This window comes from Anopheles maculipalpis, chromosome 3RL (assembly GCF_943734695.1).
Source record: "Anopheles maculipalpis chromosome 3RL, idAnoMacuDA_375_x, whole genome shotgun sequence".
NCBI classification, from domain to species: domain Eukaryota; kingdom Metazoa; phylum Arthropoda; class Insecta; order Diptera; family Culicidae; genus Anopheles; species Anopheles maculipalpis.
Window position 1 is genome coordinate 27,167,390 of NC_064872.1, and position 16,097 is coordinate 27,183,486.

The 16,097-nt window shown below is 42.2% G+C and overlaps 4 protein-coding genes across 4 annotated transcripts in view; 3 read left to right on the forward strand and 1 right to left on the reverse strand.

Annotated features, from left to right (window-relative positions):
* Window positions 1-10,772, forward strand: part of LOC126565133 (uncharacterized) — a 358,067-nt gene extending 347,295 nt beyond the window's left edge. The window contains exons 2-4 of the mRNA XM_050222278.1: window positions 6,517-6,557; window positions 9,787-10,061; window positions 10,145-10,772. Coding sequence (XP_050078235.1) covers window positions 6,545-6,557; window positions 9,787-10,061; window positions 10,145-10,756 — 900 coding nt within the window. The 5' untranslated portion in view covers window positions 6,517-6,544 and the 3' untranslated portion in view covers window positions 10,757-10,772. The remainder of the gene's footprint in view (window positions 1-6,516; window positions 6,558-9,786; window positions 10,062-10,144) is intronic.
* Window positions 262-3,468, forward strand: LOC126560506 (mitochondrial uncoupling protein 4). The gene is made up of 5 exons (XM_050216465.1): window positions 262-283; window positions 1,585-1,844; window positions 2,405-2,514; window positions 2,733-3,218; window positions 3,280-3,468. The coding sequence occupies exons 1-5, from the start codon at window positions 262-264 to the stop codon at window positions 3,452-3,454; spliced, it is 1,053 nt and encodes a 350-aa protein (XP_050072422.1). The 3' UTR covers window positions 3,455-3,468.
* An 880-nt stretch (window positions 10,773-11,652) lies between the features above and the next one.
* On the forward strand, window positions 11,653-12,270 carry LOC126560508 (uncharacterized). The gene is made up of 2 exons (XM_050216466.1): window positions 11,653-11,665; window positions 11,744-12,270. The coding sequence occupies exons 1-2, from the start codon at window positions 11,653-11,655 to the stop codon at window positions 12,268-12,270; spliced, it is 540 nt and encodes a 179-aa protein (XP_050072423.1).
* A 1,561-nt stretch (window positions 12,271-13,831) lies between these two features.
* LOC126560509 (uncharacterized) lies at window positions 13,832-15,362 on the reverse strand. The gene is made up of 3 exons (XM_050216467.1): window positions 14,832-15,362; window positions 14,678-14,684; window positions 13,832-14,389 (listed from the first exon to the last, which is right to left on the reverse strand). Exons 1-3 carry the CDS (start codon window positions 15,356-15,358, stop codon window positions 13,832-13,834), a joined length of 1,092 nt encoding a protein of 363 aa, XP_050072424.1. The 5' UTR covers window positions 15,359-15,362.
* Between the last annotated feature and the right edge of the window lie 735 nt (window positions 15,363-16,097).

Below are 16,097 nucleotides of genomic sequence, written 5' to 3' on the forward strand. Positions count from 1 at the left end.
AATAAGCTCATACTGAACCATAAATCGATACCTTTTTTTAGCAAAAAAAAAGAAGGTTAATCTGACTGTCAATTACGAAAAAGATATACGTCAGCAAAGGACAAAAATACGATCGATCCTGTAAAGAGCAGCGTAAAATGTAAAATTATTTATAATCTCTTCGCCATTGATAAGCAAAATTACACATTTTCTACCATGTAGTAAAAATCAAGAACCTGATTCATTCAACTGATAAGCCGGTTACTACTTTCACGGAGCTCGATGGGCAATCTGCCACCAGCAGGTACCACCATGTCACACGCCAGTATCATTATCTCATCGCAATCTGCGTATTAATGCGAACTGAAGCATCAACATTTTTGCAACACAGTTCTTATCTTGCCGCTTGCCGAACAAAACTATGTATACCTTTCCGTTATCAATGTAGGCTTATCACTTATGGCAGTGAACGGCAAAGCTGTTTAAAGTAGTTTCTTTCTAATGTAATATTCTAGCATTCGCAGCATAGGCAAGACAGCTCAAATATATTTTCGTTTATTAGAGAACTTTTTCTTCTTCATGGAATGGCTTACTAGTCTAGTTGATATCACGTTGTTGGATAATCAGTTCTCACGGACTACGGAGGAACCATTCTGACGAGATAAGAGCCCCGACCCTTTCATGTAAAGACTGGCACCATTATTGCCACTGCCAACCCGCCTATGCAGAATTGATTATGAAGCTGTTCTCAGTGCTGACTGATACCTAAACCCGCAGAAAATCTTCCCACCCGATCAGCCATAATGCCATATTTTATCACCTGTCCATAAGACTTGGCCGTTCCTTATGAGGCCTAGCCGTTCTTACTGAATAAAACAAAAAAAAAAAAATCATGCCTAAACCTGGGATAAATATCGTTTCTATACCTTCATTGTCATTTTGAAAACGATCTTAAACTCTTGGTAACTTTGCTAAGGACTGTAAACCTTTGCTACAACAAATCTTCATTGAATTATTGACATTACAAATCGTTTTATCCTGCATAGTCAACAAATTCTTCCTCCTATTTGCAAATGACTACTGAATAAATCGAATAAATTGACTTAAAGTGTCTGCCAAGTTATTCTTTGCCTACCCCTGACATGTGGCGCTAACATCCCTACAATCTGCAATAGCTAGGTGGAAGGGACGTGTATAGAATTGGCAAACGATCATAACAACAAACATTAACATCCCTATGATACACATACTACGGCACACCAGTTATCACCGTTCCGGGGCACGCGGAATAGCGTCTAAGAACATTCGTACGGGCTCACTTAACACAAATCTGCCCCAGACGTAAGTGGACAACACACAGCTAAAGGTGCGTGCGTGTTTGTTTGTTTGGCCGATTGACTGGTGGGGTCCAATTTATGACTGCCAATTTCGGGGGGCACGACGGCTCAGTTTTGATAATGAGCCGGCTGCGCGAGGTTCGCAAAAATTAGAGGCTTCGTTGTGATTTGTTAATTTGTTTTTCTCGATTTAAAGTATTACACTCTTATTTACTAGACTAGTTTATTGTTGTAATTCTGATTTTTAATTTTTTTTTTTTTATTTTAGAACCTTCGCCATTGGCATCAGTTTCCGGCGAGGCAACAACTACCGACAGCGATACAATGCAGCAAACGGCAGCTACCGGCCGGACGGAGATGCGTCCGGTCAAGTATCATTACGCCGACTCGTTTTGGTGCACCTATCTGGTGTCGGTGTTTGCGGCCAGCATCGCCGAAACGGTAACCTACCCGCTGGATCTTACGAAAACACGCCTCCAGATACAGGGTGAAACGGCTGCAGTTGATGCGGAAGGTGCTGTCAAGAAGGTACGATCCAAAAAGGGAAGGTGTGTGGATGTCGCGTGCACTTATCTTATCTGGTACAGCCGCTTGTCCTATTTTTTTTTATCGGACATAAGCGTTTAAGATGAAGTGACCATAAAATTGGCAGAAGAGATAATTATTATTGGAAACTGTGGGATAGTCAGTCGCAGTATACAAAGTGTTGCCGATGAAGGGTTTGTTGTAGATTTATGGAGTACATGTAACTATTTATTCGGTCAATTCACGCAATTGTCGTAACTGCAAAGTAAAGATAGCGTTGCGAGGAATGACGTTATCGCAAATGTTTTGAATGAAGTGAGCAAGGGGATTAGGGATTAGGTTAGTACAATGTCACGAATTCCGCTATTGAGCGATCCTAAAGCTCTTTTTTGATCAAAACTATTCAAGAGTTACTTATAAAGGGAAATAAGATAAATTCTTCTTCCCATTTACTGTAAAGTGTAAAAACCGTTGCCATCGGATCGCCTTAGACAGTAATATATTAGTATATTTATAAAGTTATTATTAATAAAACATTTCTGCCTTATATTCTGAAATTTTAGCTTAAATACCGTGGCATGTTCGCCACCGCAACCGGTATCATCCGCGAGGAAGGTGCTCTAAAGCTGTGGCAAGGAATCACGCCCGCCCTATACCGACATCTAGTCTACAGGTAAGAAAAAAATTGCGATAAAATATTAACCCAAAAAAACTTTAACCCCCCCAACCGAGTATGCCCGGGATAAGGCAAAGAATAAGGAGGAAATGCCTTATCAATATGTGAAAATATACTCAACACAAGCGGTGTTGACAATACGGCACTGGAACGTAATAATCAAATGTAAAATAAAATATAAAAAATTAATTTTTTCTGCTCCTCTTCTTTTTTAGTGGAGTTCGTATCGTAACCTACGACGCACTACGCAAAAAGCTTCGCAACGGCAGGGAACATTTTTCTCTCTGGCAATCGGCCCTATCCGGTGTCGGTGCCGGTGCGCTGGCACAGTGGCTCGCCTCACCAGCCGATCTGGTGAAGGTACACATCCAGATGGAGGGTAAGCGCCGTTTGCTCGGTCTCGAACCACGCGTACACAGTGCGGCACACGCGTTCCGTGAAATAGTTAGCCGTGGTGGTGTGTTTGGACTGTGGAAGGGTAGCGTTCCGAATGTGCAGCGTGCGGCACTAGTTAATCTGGGCGATCTGACCACGTACGATACGGTGAAGCACTTCATTATGCACAAAACGGGTCTGCCCGATTGCCATCTGGTGCACATTATGTCGTCGATCTGTGCGGGCCTGGTGGCGGCTACCATGGGCACACCGGCGGACGTAGTTAAGACGCGCATTATGAATCAACCGACCGATGCTACTGGGCGGTAAGTTTTCTGAAAACTCCTCACTTTCTTTATACTAAACTGAAACCGTTCTTTATTATAGAGGACTACTGTACAAGGGTTCAATCGATTGTTTACAGCAAACGATCGGGAAGGAAGGATTTTTCGCACTGTACAAGGGTTTCCTGCCCGTCTGGATACGGATGGCACCGTGGTCGCTTACGTTTTGGCTTTCGTTTGAGCAGATTCGGGCCAGCCTTGGTGCTAGTGGATATTAGACTTTACGTTACAAAAGCAAAGCGACAAAAAAGTGCACAACAGTTTTAGGACTCTCTTAATCCTTTAAGTCATACTTATCGTTGCTAGTTCATTTGCTCGCAGGAATAAGCAGAATATTCCCGTCTATCTTCTAACCTGTGCCATTTCTGTGCACTTTGTTTTTTGTCAAAATGTTCGGTAGGCAGCCATTTTGTTCTATCTGTTGTAAATATTATTACCAAAAACGTGTCTCATATCAAACCATGCAGCTTCCTCTTTCGTTGGGACTCTTGTTCAGTTCAGTTGTGCTTTCTTATTTGAAACTGTGATTTAGAGTAGTTCTGTAGCAAAACAAAGCCTTAGAAGTGGGCACATCCAGCTGTATGTGCCTGTGTTTTAGATGTAGCTGTTTCGATCTTTGTCAGGCGGGAGTCGTACAACTTGGTCCCAATTAGTGTTATGTTAATTGTAGTTTGGATTGAAGTATTAGTTGCCCCGTGCGGACCTCATTCTTAAAGTGACGGTTGGTGCCGTTTATCATCATCTCACCCCTCTCCCGTCACGCATCTTTACACTACTCAGGGAGTTCATTAAAAATCTGGTGTTTTTAGAGTATGGGAAGAAGCAAGACTCAAGATCACAATCTCCTTTTGCCAGAACACTATGCCCTAAATGTTCCTTAAGCCATCACCCCACATGCGGTGTGTGAAAGCTCCCTCATCCCTCACTCTCAACCAACGACGACAATACCAAATTTTTGTACGATAAGAATATGACGCACGGTGTAGAACACGCGGATCTTGGCACAAACGCTGTGTAAAATCCCTGTAATGGGCGTTACTGGTCAGCATCCATAGCAATATCAACGAGTAGAGAGACTAGAGCGACAACCTTTATTACAGTCGATTATAGAACAAGCAAATTTGCCACCGTGTTTTTCTTTTTCTCTAATGATACGATAACGAAAAGGAAATAATTCTACCTTAATTATCACTATCAACACACACATATTCACCACAAACTAGTTTTGTGTGATAAAAAATACAAACAAAAGCAAATATAGACATATACCTAACTAGCCCGATATTGAATCTTCTCGAAACTATTGTAAATTGTACATAATATAGGGTAGGGTTAGCGAAAAGGAAAAACGCTACGATAATATTACGTTTAGTCAACACTATTAGAGCACGGGTGATAGCGGGATTTAAGCGTTATGAAATGTTACGTCTAGAGGATGGCAAAATTGTGCGACGAAATAAAAGAAAAATGTTAGAAAGTTGGGCATTTTTTTCGCACAGATCAGCAAGAAGAAATATCACAAGTTTTTTTTTATTTTTATTTTCCTTGTCATTAATATAATTTTAATTTGCATTTCTTAACAATTGCTATTTTACAGTAACGTAGAATAATTACTCTTTTTTAACTTTCATTCTGCTGGGTGTTTTAGTGCCTTAAAGGCAACAGTAATATAATTGTCGGAGTGTCAACTTCGTGGCGTGATCAGCAGCACCCAGATGCCTCATACAACGTGAGTTGTAAGTAATAATCTAGTCTAGATCGTCTGGATTTAGAACACAGATCGTAGCATTACTATTCCTGGACTACCTTGAAATTTATTCACATATGAAATTCGATTTTTTCGCTTCTAGGTCTAGGATTGTTCAACAATTTTGTTTACAAAAAATGCAATGCAATCCTGGGTACGATACGGAAATGTATAAAATTGCACAAAAATCCTAGCTTCACCAAGTATACTTTAAAATTGGGAAAGGTCCTACAATTGAGCTATCCTATTAATTTACTGTACTGATCTCATCTGTAGAGGGTCCAGAGTCTCTTCTATCGACGATTTTCAGTGTCAAGGTTTATGTAATTGATTGTTACTGCTTTGATGTAGCCGGTATCTATTTGTGGTATGGCTTACGAGATAGTTTTTGATGCCACGTAGTTGGATAAGCATTAGACACTACAGAGAAACGATCCGAATGGGATTTGAGCTCCAATTTTGTTCTGTGTAGACGGGCGAAACCGAGGGATTGCAGTAACTAAAATTTGTTCCAAGATCTACTCCATCATTTGGAAGGACACTCTGATGATTGGACTCAAGGTGCACGCCAATAAAGCCTGCTGATTTTTCCCTGCAATCCTATGCCAAATGTTAATGTATTTTGAGTCTGGTGTTCAAGATTTGACCCTCAATAATTCAGGAAAAATAAACTATTATAACAGGCCGCGTTGTCAGGATCTTCTAATTCTTAGTGATTGGATGGAACTTTTAGTACGATTAAAGCTTGAAATGCAGTTTCATAAATTTTTCGGCAATAGAAGCTACAAATCATGAATTGAATTCATGAATGCTAAAAAATGCCGAAAATTAATTCAAATTTTGACTGCAGATAAAATAAACATGATACAACTTACAGTGGATGTTGCGAGATTATTTTTTTAAAAGCAGACTTTATGAATTTATAAATAGATCTAAACAGGTTCTAAAGGTTCCATGTTTTACTATTCATATTAACAGCAATACATAGAAAAGCAACAATTTGATACAACACTGTAAGGTAACGGCACAGAGCCCGAAACTGCTGAGAGACAACGACGCAACATTCCGAGTCTTTCCGTTCGAACTGTTGTAGAAAATGAGAGAGAGAGAGAGGTTTTGTTGACCTGAATCGCCAATTTCGTTGTTCCGTAATACGTAGAACAATGGACAAAAATATATAATTATTTATTGAAAGATATTTTCAGTTAGCATAGTTTCCTGTTAGTCATGTAAAAGGTGACCAAATACAAAACATTATATATTTACTTTCTCAAGATCCCTTCCTAATCAATTTTATTTGCTTTTTCTTCGGGCAGGTTTGAGGATTTTTAGCCATCACTCGGTACACCGTAAGACCATTGTGTCACCGGGACCGGTTCGAACCCGCGAAATACAACCACCGCATCTACACCTAATGTAACGGACATTACGACTGTGGCACTCCCGAGCGCGTCAAAAGTTTCGTACGCTTCAACCAAGCCGGTCGGTATTCTCCTAGTTTCGTGTGTTTCGTTGTTGTGTGGATTACTTTAGAAGGTCACGCTTCACCCCGTGCACAAATATGGCTAACATTGGTAAGTAGAAGAATAAACTTCCATTTAGAGGGTTATTGCTCATGTATCTAACAGTAACGATCGCACGTCAATTGTATTAAAGTAAAGATAAAATACGATCAATCACGTTGTACCAGTGTTTGCCACTAAGTGTCCGGAAGAAGGTTTTCCACTTGCAAAGTGTGAAAAACTCAAACATAAGTGAGTTTCCATCTCAAGGTGTATCTTCTTGCTCGATTCTTGATACCCGGCATGTTTGGTGAAAGCAGCAGCTTGAGTAGCGCACCATCAGAAAAAAAATCGGAAGACAACAGTCGGAATTTCTAAAAATAAAACGGTTAAAAATTGGTTTTCACTTCGAAGTGTGAGTCAGGCAAGTGCAGCCACAGCAAGCATGGATTTGGTAAATAAAATACAATTTTTGTTGTTGTGGATTTTGTTTTTCCCGCAAGACGCTAGTCGCCAATCGATTGGAACGCAGTCACCATCATTTCTCTGGTCGCCCTTTAGCTTTATACTTTGTATGCTGGGCTTATGTGGATGGCGGCGTGGAACGGGTCATCGTGGCACATTTTTTTGTTTAACGATGTTGATGAGGTCAGCAGTTGAATTTAATCAACACAGGCGTTCACTGCACATCCCACCTCTTATCGTCCGCTGCACACGGTGGTGGAACATTCCGACGCTGAACATGTACGGTGATGATCGTCGAATGAATGTCGTACGATCAAATCTCAATCCTACTCGCACGATGCTCTAGGCCTGATGATGATGATGATGTCACTCGGTCTTTTACCATGAGTTTTGAAAGCCGCGGCAGCAGTCAACAGTCATCAACGGTTTGCAACTAAAGCCGAATAGCATACGTTGTTTCCACTCGCTTCCTCAAACCGCTCACGTCTCCATATGCTAATAAAATGCGGTTGATATTGGAGAACCTTTCCGGAGCTGGGAAAGGTTGGAATGACGCTATACTACGCGTTACCTTGTCTGGACACACAGGTGGGGTCTGTTAAACGCTCATCACCTTACTACAGCTACACCATCGGTTTCGATTAAAGCTAAATTGTTTACGTATTCCTTTGGTGTTGGCTCAAATTGAAGAAGCCGGTTGGTCCGATTCCGCACCTGCTGTATACCAAAAATGCATTTCTAGAGAAAGGTTGGAATACCTAAAATACCGACGCTAAAATCAATACTGAAAGAAGATTAAAGAAGAGTGCAAGACGCGTAAAATGTGTTGCTGGTGCTTTAGCTGGAAAAATCGATCCATTTTTGGCCACCGGCACCATCTCTCGTTGATGATGCAATGCGACGGATTTGGAAGTGAACTTGCTGTTTTTGGGATGCTTATCGATTTTTTTCTCGAAGGAAAAAAAAGCCGGCATTTTGATCCCTTTTGTCGTAAAATATAGAGAGAAGGTGACTCAAAATATGTCAAGAAACTATAACAAAAATGGCAAAACGCCGAACAGAAAGCTATGTAGAAGAATGCAATCTTGTTCTACTTCAGCTGTGGCCAACGAAGCGTATCAGTGTGCCATTTTTAACTTCTCATAAACAAGGTAAGGTTGTACATGGTTCATTGTTGTTCCTACTTGCTACCTTCACTCTCTTGTGATATTTTTTTTAAAATAAACAACATACCTTTGGCTAGAAAGTTAGAATAACAATACAATTACAGGTGTTACAATTTACAGATTTGCTTACGAGAGAGAGAGAGCCTGTAACCTGCGCACTTGCTAATAGGCGACTCATGTCTCGCATACAACAGCATGTTGAAGAAACGGTCAATTAGCACCTTCGTTTTGTTCATAAAGTACAAACACTCAGATAGGACCAGAAATTGATTGCTGCATGTAGAATGGGGTTTGTTAGAAATGTTTTGTATTATAAAATGTTAGAAATGTATGTTAAAATGTTGATAGAAAAAAAATAATGAAATGATTAGTATCTCGTTAAGGCATGAGTCTTAGTAGCAACCAAATTTCCAAACTAATTGAATCGGCATACTGAGCTGTCCTATCTAAAATGGGACATCTAGAAATTAAGGGACTTCTCATTGTTTTATGCATACAGTAACGGTGAATTTTTGCCAACATTCTGAGCAGCTACTAGAACTTACTTAATTACTTAATTGCTGACATATCTGACAATCGGTGTACGGCCTTGGTATTGTTCAAGAGTTCTTGACGCATCAACGATATTGCTCCATTTCAATTTTTAACCACGTGGTTGGGCTTTGGAGAAACCGTCCAGATAGGTTTCAATACAGACTATCACTCCAAAGTTCCTCACAATATAGGGTATTTTCATATTTAAAAAAAATTAACTCTTCATGAATTCTAACTTACAACTGAAAAGCTTTTACGGATAAGTAGCTAAAACTATTGGGCATTAAATTCCAAGACCACCCTATTTGGAATATTTTTCGAACCATTTTCCACAAGTTCAATGCTCTTTTCTGATTTTCAAATTTCGTCACGTTCTTAAATGTAACCGACTAGTTCTTGTATTTGAAATACTTAGAGTTGGGGAAGGTATCACTTTTACTGATGGTCCCGACAAGTCCCATTTTCGATTAGAGTCACTGTATGCTTTGTATCAAAATTTCCAAATTTACTAACGGTTACACGTTTTGTGCGTCCTATCATCTTCATACGCATTTCATGTGCTTACTCAACACGTTCATGTACTCCATGTCCGTTTCACGTGACTAATACTGCACGGACACTACATCAGACTCCGGTGCGCATCGTAGAATCAAGGAGAAAAAGTCTTTTGGTACTAACCATCAAGCTGCAGCAACCGATGGCCACAACGACGCTGAACAGAGCGTAGTCTTGGAGGAAGAGAAAGTGACAAGTACTAGTACAAATAGTAGTTCTAATACTGCTGAGAATATTAGTACCATTTCCAGTAGTAGTACACCCTTCGCACGACGCGAACCGATCGGTAAGTAGATCGCGTGTACGTTCGTACGATACATCTTCCAGCTGGAGGGTAGTAAATGGCGAACGAGGTTACTTCTAGCCCACGTGCAGAAGGTGGTAACGTGATGTGGCGTGTTAAATATAGAATATTTACGACCTGCGACAGCGTTCGGATTCGTTGTACACAAGCCAGATTGTGATGTGGGACCGGTTCCAACGGCATACTCCATTAGTCACAAACACGAATGTTTATCGTTTCCGTTTTGCTTCGTTTGTTCTGTTTCGTTCCATCTTTGCTGAACTGCGAAACTACCTAGAGCTGGAAACGGAGGACAAGCTGGAGTACCGCTTCGTGCCGGCCGGTAACGGAGTGGTCAACTTTAAGGTTCGTGCACCGAACGATGCACACATCGCCCTTACCACCAACCCGGAGGAGGCGGATCCCATGCTGGAGGTGTTTATCGGTGGGTGGAAGAACACGAAATCGGTCATTCGCAAGAACCGCACCAAGCCGGACGTTGCGGAGGTGGAAACGCCCGACATTCTGAATGCTGGAGAGTTCCGTGGCTTTTGGATCCGATGGCACGACAATGTAGGCCCGCTAAATGTTGGAAGCTGTCGTGAAAGGAACTCCTTAATAACCTTTTTTTTTCTTCGCATCCTCCCTCTTTTCAGGTGATTACGGTTGGTAATGAAGGATCGGCCGCCGCCTTTCTATCGTACGAAAATCCGGAACCCTTCCCGATCAATTGTGTCGGATTCTGCACTGGTTGGGGCGCTACCGGTTCGTGGCTTATCGAACCACCATCAGAACAGGCCAGCCCATCCGCACCGACAGCTGCTGCGTTGCGCAGTGGTGGTGGTGCTGCCTGTTGGGTAGCGGCCGCCAACGGTGAAATTCCTCCGAACGCTGTTGTCGGCGGTACCGATGGAGAAGACATGTACATTGGGCGTGCCCAGCACGAGGGTGGCATTATACCGGGCAAGGTGGTAGCATCGCACGGTGTGTGCTACATTGCGTGGGGCGGTGTCGAAAACCCTAAAGCAGAGTACGAAGTGTTGTGTGATTTCAACGGAGAGTTTGTACCGGCCACCGGTGGAGACATTCCGCCGACCGCTCTGCCGGCGGGCGAATCTGAGGATGGGGAGCCACTGTTCATTGGGCGTGTTACGCACGAGGGCTCTGTGACGGTGGGCAAGGTACAGCCGTCGCATGGCGTTTGCTACATTCCGTACGGTGGCCAGGAGCTCGCCTTTGCCGAGTATGAGATCTACGTCAATCCGTAGGACGCTAAATGGGACGGAGAAGGTTGAATTTAAGTTAACGCTCCTCAAGCACATACACACACCTACTCACAAACAAACACACGCACAACCACGCATATAAAAGCACGCAAAGGCAAACAGTCAAACCGTCGAGCTTACTTTAAAAAAGCATGCTTGCAAATTGTTAAAACTATATATATAGCTCCTAAATATATTTATAATACCCCAAAAAGATTAACAGTATGAAAAAAGAAGCAACAAAAATGTTCGAATAAAGTAAATTATCTAAAGTAACAAATGCACAATTAAATATTGTGGGATTACGTGGAATGGAAGTTGTTGCGTCGACGTAACGGTAAGTTCAAATATCGTTCATTACCCAATCGCCGCCGCGTGCTGACTGCTCACTAGTAGTGAGATCGATTCTTTCTCATTTTTTCACAACTCGTCGCTGGATGAAATATATTCAATACAATGTTTCTAGTAATATCTCATGAACAAAATGCTCCCGTTAAGTAATTTGGTAAACTTGAAGGCATCATTTGTGGAATAATAGCGAGCTCAATGCGATAATTTGGCTACAAACCTGTTGCACCGTTCGTGAGCAAAGGGGCTCACTTAATCGATTTATGCTCACATTCCTTGGAACAACATATTGTTTCTCACTATAGTGAACAGTCACTTCTCAGATAGTGAGATGTGACATTTTGCTACTGGGGGTGCATCTCATTTGTTGTGACATGAAGTGCTCATCACTGCGGATCACCAAACAAATCCAGCCGTTGACAAACAAGCATTTCCGTGGTACTGGTTAGCCTCAAAAATGGCGATGCAGAGTGGTGTTACTGAGAATTAAGCTAACGAAAAGTGTACTGAAGATACCCGAAAACTTTCCAGAAAACAAACTCCTTCCCAATATGGTAAATTACTGTAAGTTCATTTGGGTGTATGAAACATCACCAGCCGACCTGATGACTCATAGCAAAGGCATTTTGTATTCGTTTCCAGCATTAAGCCCGGAAAATCTCCACTTTTACCACATGGACGAAGATCGCTACCCGCGGCTATCAAGAAAGCAGCAGCTGCACCGATGGGACACACTGTACAGCATGGAATGGATATCGTCCCATCACCACAACATCGTACCGCCGAGTGCGGTAGAATGTGGTACCAGCGGTACCACCACGAAGCTTTACCTAGGCCGTGCCGAACACGCCGGTTCCATTACGCCCGGGTTCGTCGATCCGTCTAAGAAGATTTGCACCATACCGTGGGGCGGACAGGCACACGAGAAAAGTGTGTACGAGATACTGGCCACATCGGGTGAGTTTGTACCGTGCCAAGATACGAACACACTGCTCCGTGCGACACCGGCCGGTGTGTCGGAACAGGGTGAACCGCTGTACTTTGGACGGGTAAAGGTGGATGGAAAGCTGATCTGTGGTAAGGTGCAACGGTCCCACAACGTTTGTTACGTACCGCACAAAAGCAAAGAGAAAGCTGTCCAAAACTTTGAGGTGTTTATAAAATCATAAACATAGGTTCACTTTTTTTTGGTTCATTAATAGACGAATTAAATAGCAATACGGCCTGGCCGTCCATTATGAACAAAAAAAAATTGACGAATCAAACGCTTAACCCTACTGTCAATGACCGCCTGCATGGGTAAGTTTTGTACTTTAACTCCTTAGCATCTTTTGATAGGGAAGGCGTACTCACCTGAAATTTATACAACGCCTAGACCAATTTATTTTTCGCCTTTTCGTACGGAAAGCAAAATTTTGAATTGGCTTTAAATATTTTTTCGATTGATAACCCTTACATCTACGAACGCGTACCCGGGCAGACCATACGTTATGTGTATGAATAAGCAATTTTTCGGATTGTAAAGCTTATATCTTATATCGTATTCGCTTGAAATTTTCAAGAAAGGTAGCTAGGGTGTTGGTTTTCTAACGAATTACATGTAGGAGAACATCCTAATATTTCTTTTTCTTTTCAATTTTTGCTTCAAAAGCTGAAAAATCCTTACATCTACGAATCCAATTGATCTCTAACGAGAGTTTTTCTTTGAAAATTGACTAAGTGTACCTTTTTTCATGTTTTTTTTTTTGTATAGTTTAGTGAAACAAGCCTATGATTTCAAATATCTCATATTCAACATAATCATCGAATTTTTGCAGAAACACTCAATTTTTTATTTACCTATTCCTTAAATTCCTTATTCGTGCTCTGTTTTGCACTGCAGCTGAATACTCATTTTTTTGTAACGGGAGACAGTGTTTGAATATATTCGATACACGACCCGCATACGGATACGGACAAACATATATTTTGCCAGTCTTCAGTTACATGTGCTACTGTAGTTGGTTGTATTATTTATAAGTAAGTAATAAACAGAAAAACTGTTTGCATGACCCGACACTAATTAATCTACCTTTTTATTGACCATAAATAATAGAGTTATCTGGTTTTACTTTGTCAGAATAGTAAAATTAGTATGATGATGTATATTAACTGAATTATTTACTTTTCTACCTTAAGATAAGCCCAACTAGAGGTTCTACAAAACGGAAAATGCAAACTAATTGTAAATTTTCAGAAAACAAATAGCCTAATCTTTTTTAAAAATATCACGCAAATAATACGAGCAGATCAAAAGATATTAGCTTTCATTTCCGGGAACTTTCATACATTTTGTGTGACCTACCCGGTTTGGCTGTTGTAGAACAACGTGAATTGGTCATGGACATTACGGTTAAGGAGGGTGGTACACTTAATTGGCTGTGCAACATGCAACATGACTAGTTAGATAGGGCCGATCGAAAAGAAAGATCGATTTTAGCGTAAGGAGTGGAAATAGAAGAGGAACCGGTTAGAATGAGGAATGAAACAATAAATTAATTATATATAACACCAGTACACCGTAAGCGTCCAAACTATCCAAGTTTGGAATGATGAAAAAAGCATCCGATACCATTCGTTTGCATTAAATGCAAATTACAATTTATTCCATTGCTTTAAAGGATAGTAGTAGCAGCACACGTTTTTAAGCAACCCGTTGCGAATCCGTTACACACCTTCACACACCGTTCGTCACGGTGAATCCAATCGTCCGTTTTGTCCGGCCACGGAAACATAAATGTCGTACTCGCGAAACGATCTCTCCATACCGTCGACCGCAACGTAGCAGCACGAATGTTCCGGCTGTACCTTCCCAACGAGGGTCGTTAGGCCAAACCGTACCAATCCAATGTAGAGCGGTGTGCCGTACTCGGACACACCGGCCCGCAACGCAACGGGCGGGATGTAACTATTGCAAATGCGTACGAATGCTCCTTCGTATCCGCACAGCACCTGATAGTCTTGCTTCTTATGCTCCTTGCCACCCCACACGATGAAGCAACCGCCCTTCGATGGTATAACCCGCCCGGGTACAATCGATCCACGATGCTTTGCCCGTCCGATGAACGTTGGCTCACCTTCGTATCCACCGACCACGGCATCGGGCGGGATCAATCCTTCGGCTGCCTGTACCCAGCGTGCACTGTCCCACTGGAAGCTTTCGTTGTAGCCGGGTGAGGGTAGATTGTGATTAACGTGAAAAGACCACGCTTTTTGACTCATGGTTATTGTGTGGTGTGTTTTTTTTAACTATTCTTAACAATCACACTGCACTGCTTTATGGAACAGACCCTAATATGCACCCCCCGGGAGTATGTTTCTTGACTGAGTGCAAATTTTATGTATTCTTCCCTTGTATTCCGCAACAAAAATATTTCACACATACAAACAAACGTCCCAAAAAATTAATGCTGAGGCACTTAATTTAGCGTTGGAAAGTTTGTTTTTTTTTTAAGTCGGATTACGCACACAAACAACGGTTATAAAAAGAGTGGGTGCTTAAGCTAAAGTAAGCTAAAGTTGTGATGTGCAAGACACTTGTGACCTGAGACGGATTTTTGAAATAAAATTCAATATTTTCCCGACAAAAAAAGGAATTCTTTAGAATACTCTAATTTCCTTTCCACTAAATGTTGAATGATATTTAAGTCTCTTTTCCAGTGTCCACCTTCCTCGAGAGAGCTTCATTTACGACGGATAAGGATATTCCTCTTGGGACACAAATATCTCATACTCTTTGAACACCTTCTCATAACCATCCACCACCGCGTAGCAGCAAAAATCTTCCGGCACTATTCGACCAACAACCAACGACTGTCCCAATCGTACCAACCCGATGTACATCGGTTTTCCGTTCTTTGTAACACCACCCTGCACGGCCCCGGGCGGTACGTATGCACCCGTGGTTTGGACGAATTTTCCCTCGTAATCACACAACACCTGATAGTCGTGCTTGGCGTGCTCGCCACCATCGGAACCGATCATGCAAGCCTTTTTCGAGGGTATTACCCGTCCCGGTACGATCGCTTTATGATGCTTCGCTCGACCGATATAGGTCGTTTCACCTTCGTACCCTGCAACGACCGCTAGGGGAGGTATAACGCCTTCCGCTGCCTGTACCCAGCGGGCACCGTTCCAGTGGTAGCAATCGGTGTAACCATACGCAGGATATTGCTGTGGTGGCTGATCGTATCCTTCCACACGCTGTCCACCCCACATTGCCCGATCAAAGGTAACCGTGTGCGGGACGAGTTCGAACCGTTTTTCTTCGCACTACCGCGATTCGCACCAACCGACTGTCAGTGTGTAATGGCGCCGTCGTGTCGCGGATTCTTTTTTTGGTTTGTTTTCATCCAGTCAATTCATATTACGCACACAGCGCCGAAAAATAAAGACGCACCACCCTCCCTTAAACTTTGTATGCTTTTGCATGTTGCGTATGAGCATGATTCGTGCCGTTGCTTCGATCGATACCGCACAATGGTTTATATTCACGCAACACGTGGTCATGTGCGTGGAGCACGTGCAAATTTTCAAAAAAAGCGTTTGAATTTTCCAAGCGGTTTTGTTGTGTGCATCAATAATTCATCTCTTTATGTACGAATATCCCTACAGAGGTTTATTAATGCGGGCAGCTCCCATGGGGCCGCCACGTTGACCTTGTCTATCAAGAGACCTTGGCGTTCAGCGACCCTTGCTGCTTTACCTTCAAAAGCGCTAAATTAGAGTTTGCCGCCAAAAGAGCAGCATCTACGTATAGAACTTGCGCCGAAGGATCCTCCAAGAGCGTCGAAAAATCCTCCAAAAGAGGTGCTTCGAAGGATCAGAAAGCTTATATTCTCAGAAGACTCATCATACCCGGCGCGATGTCGGCGTCCAATGGCAAGAACTTACAAGAGCCTTTATCTTTCAAAAGACTTCGTTGTCCAAGAGAACTCGTCGTCCACGGTAGGGGCGG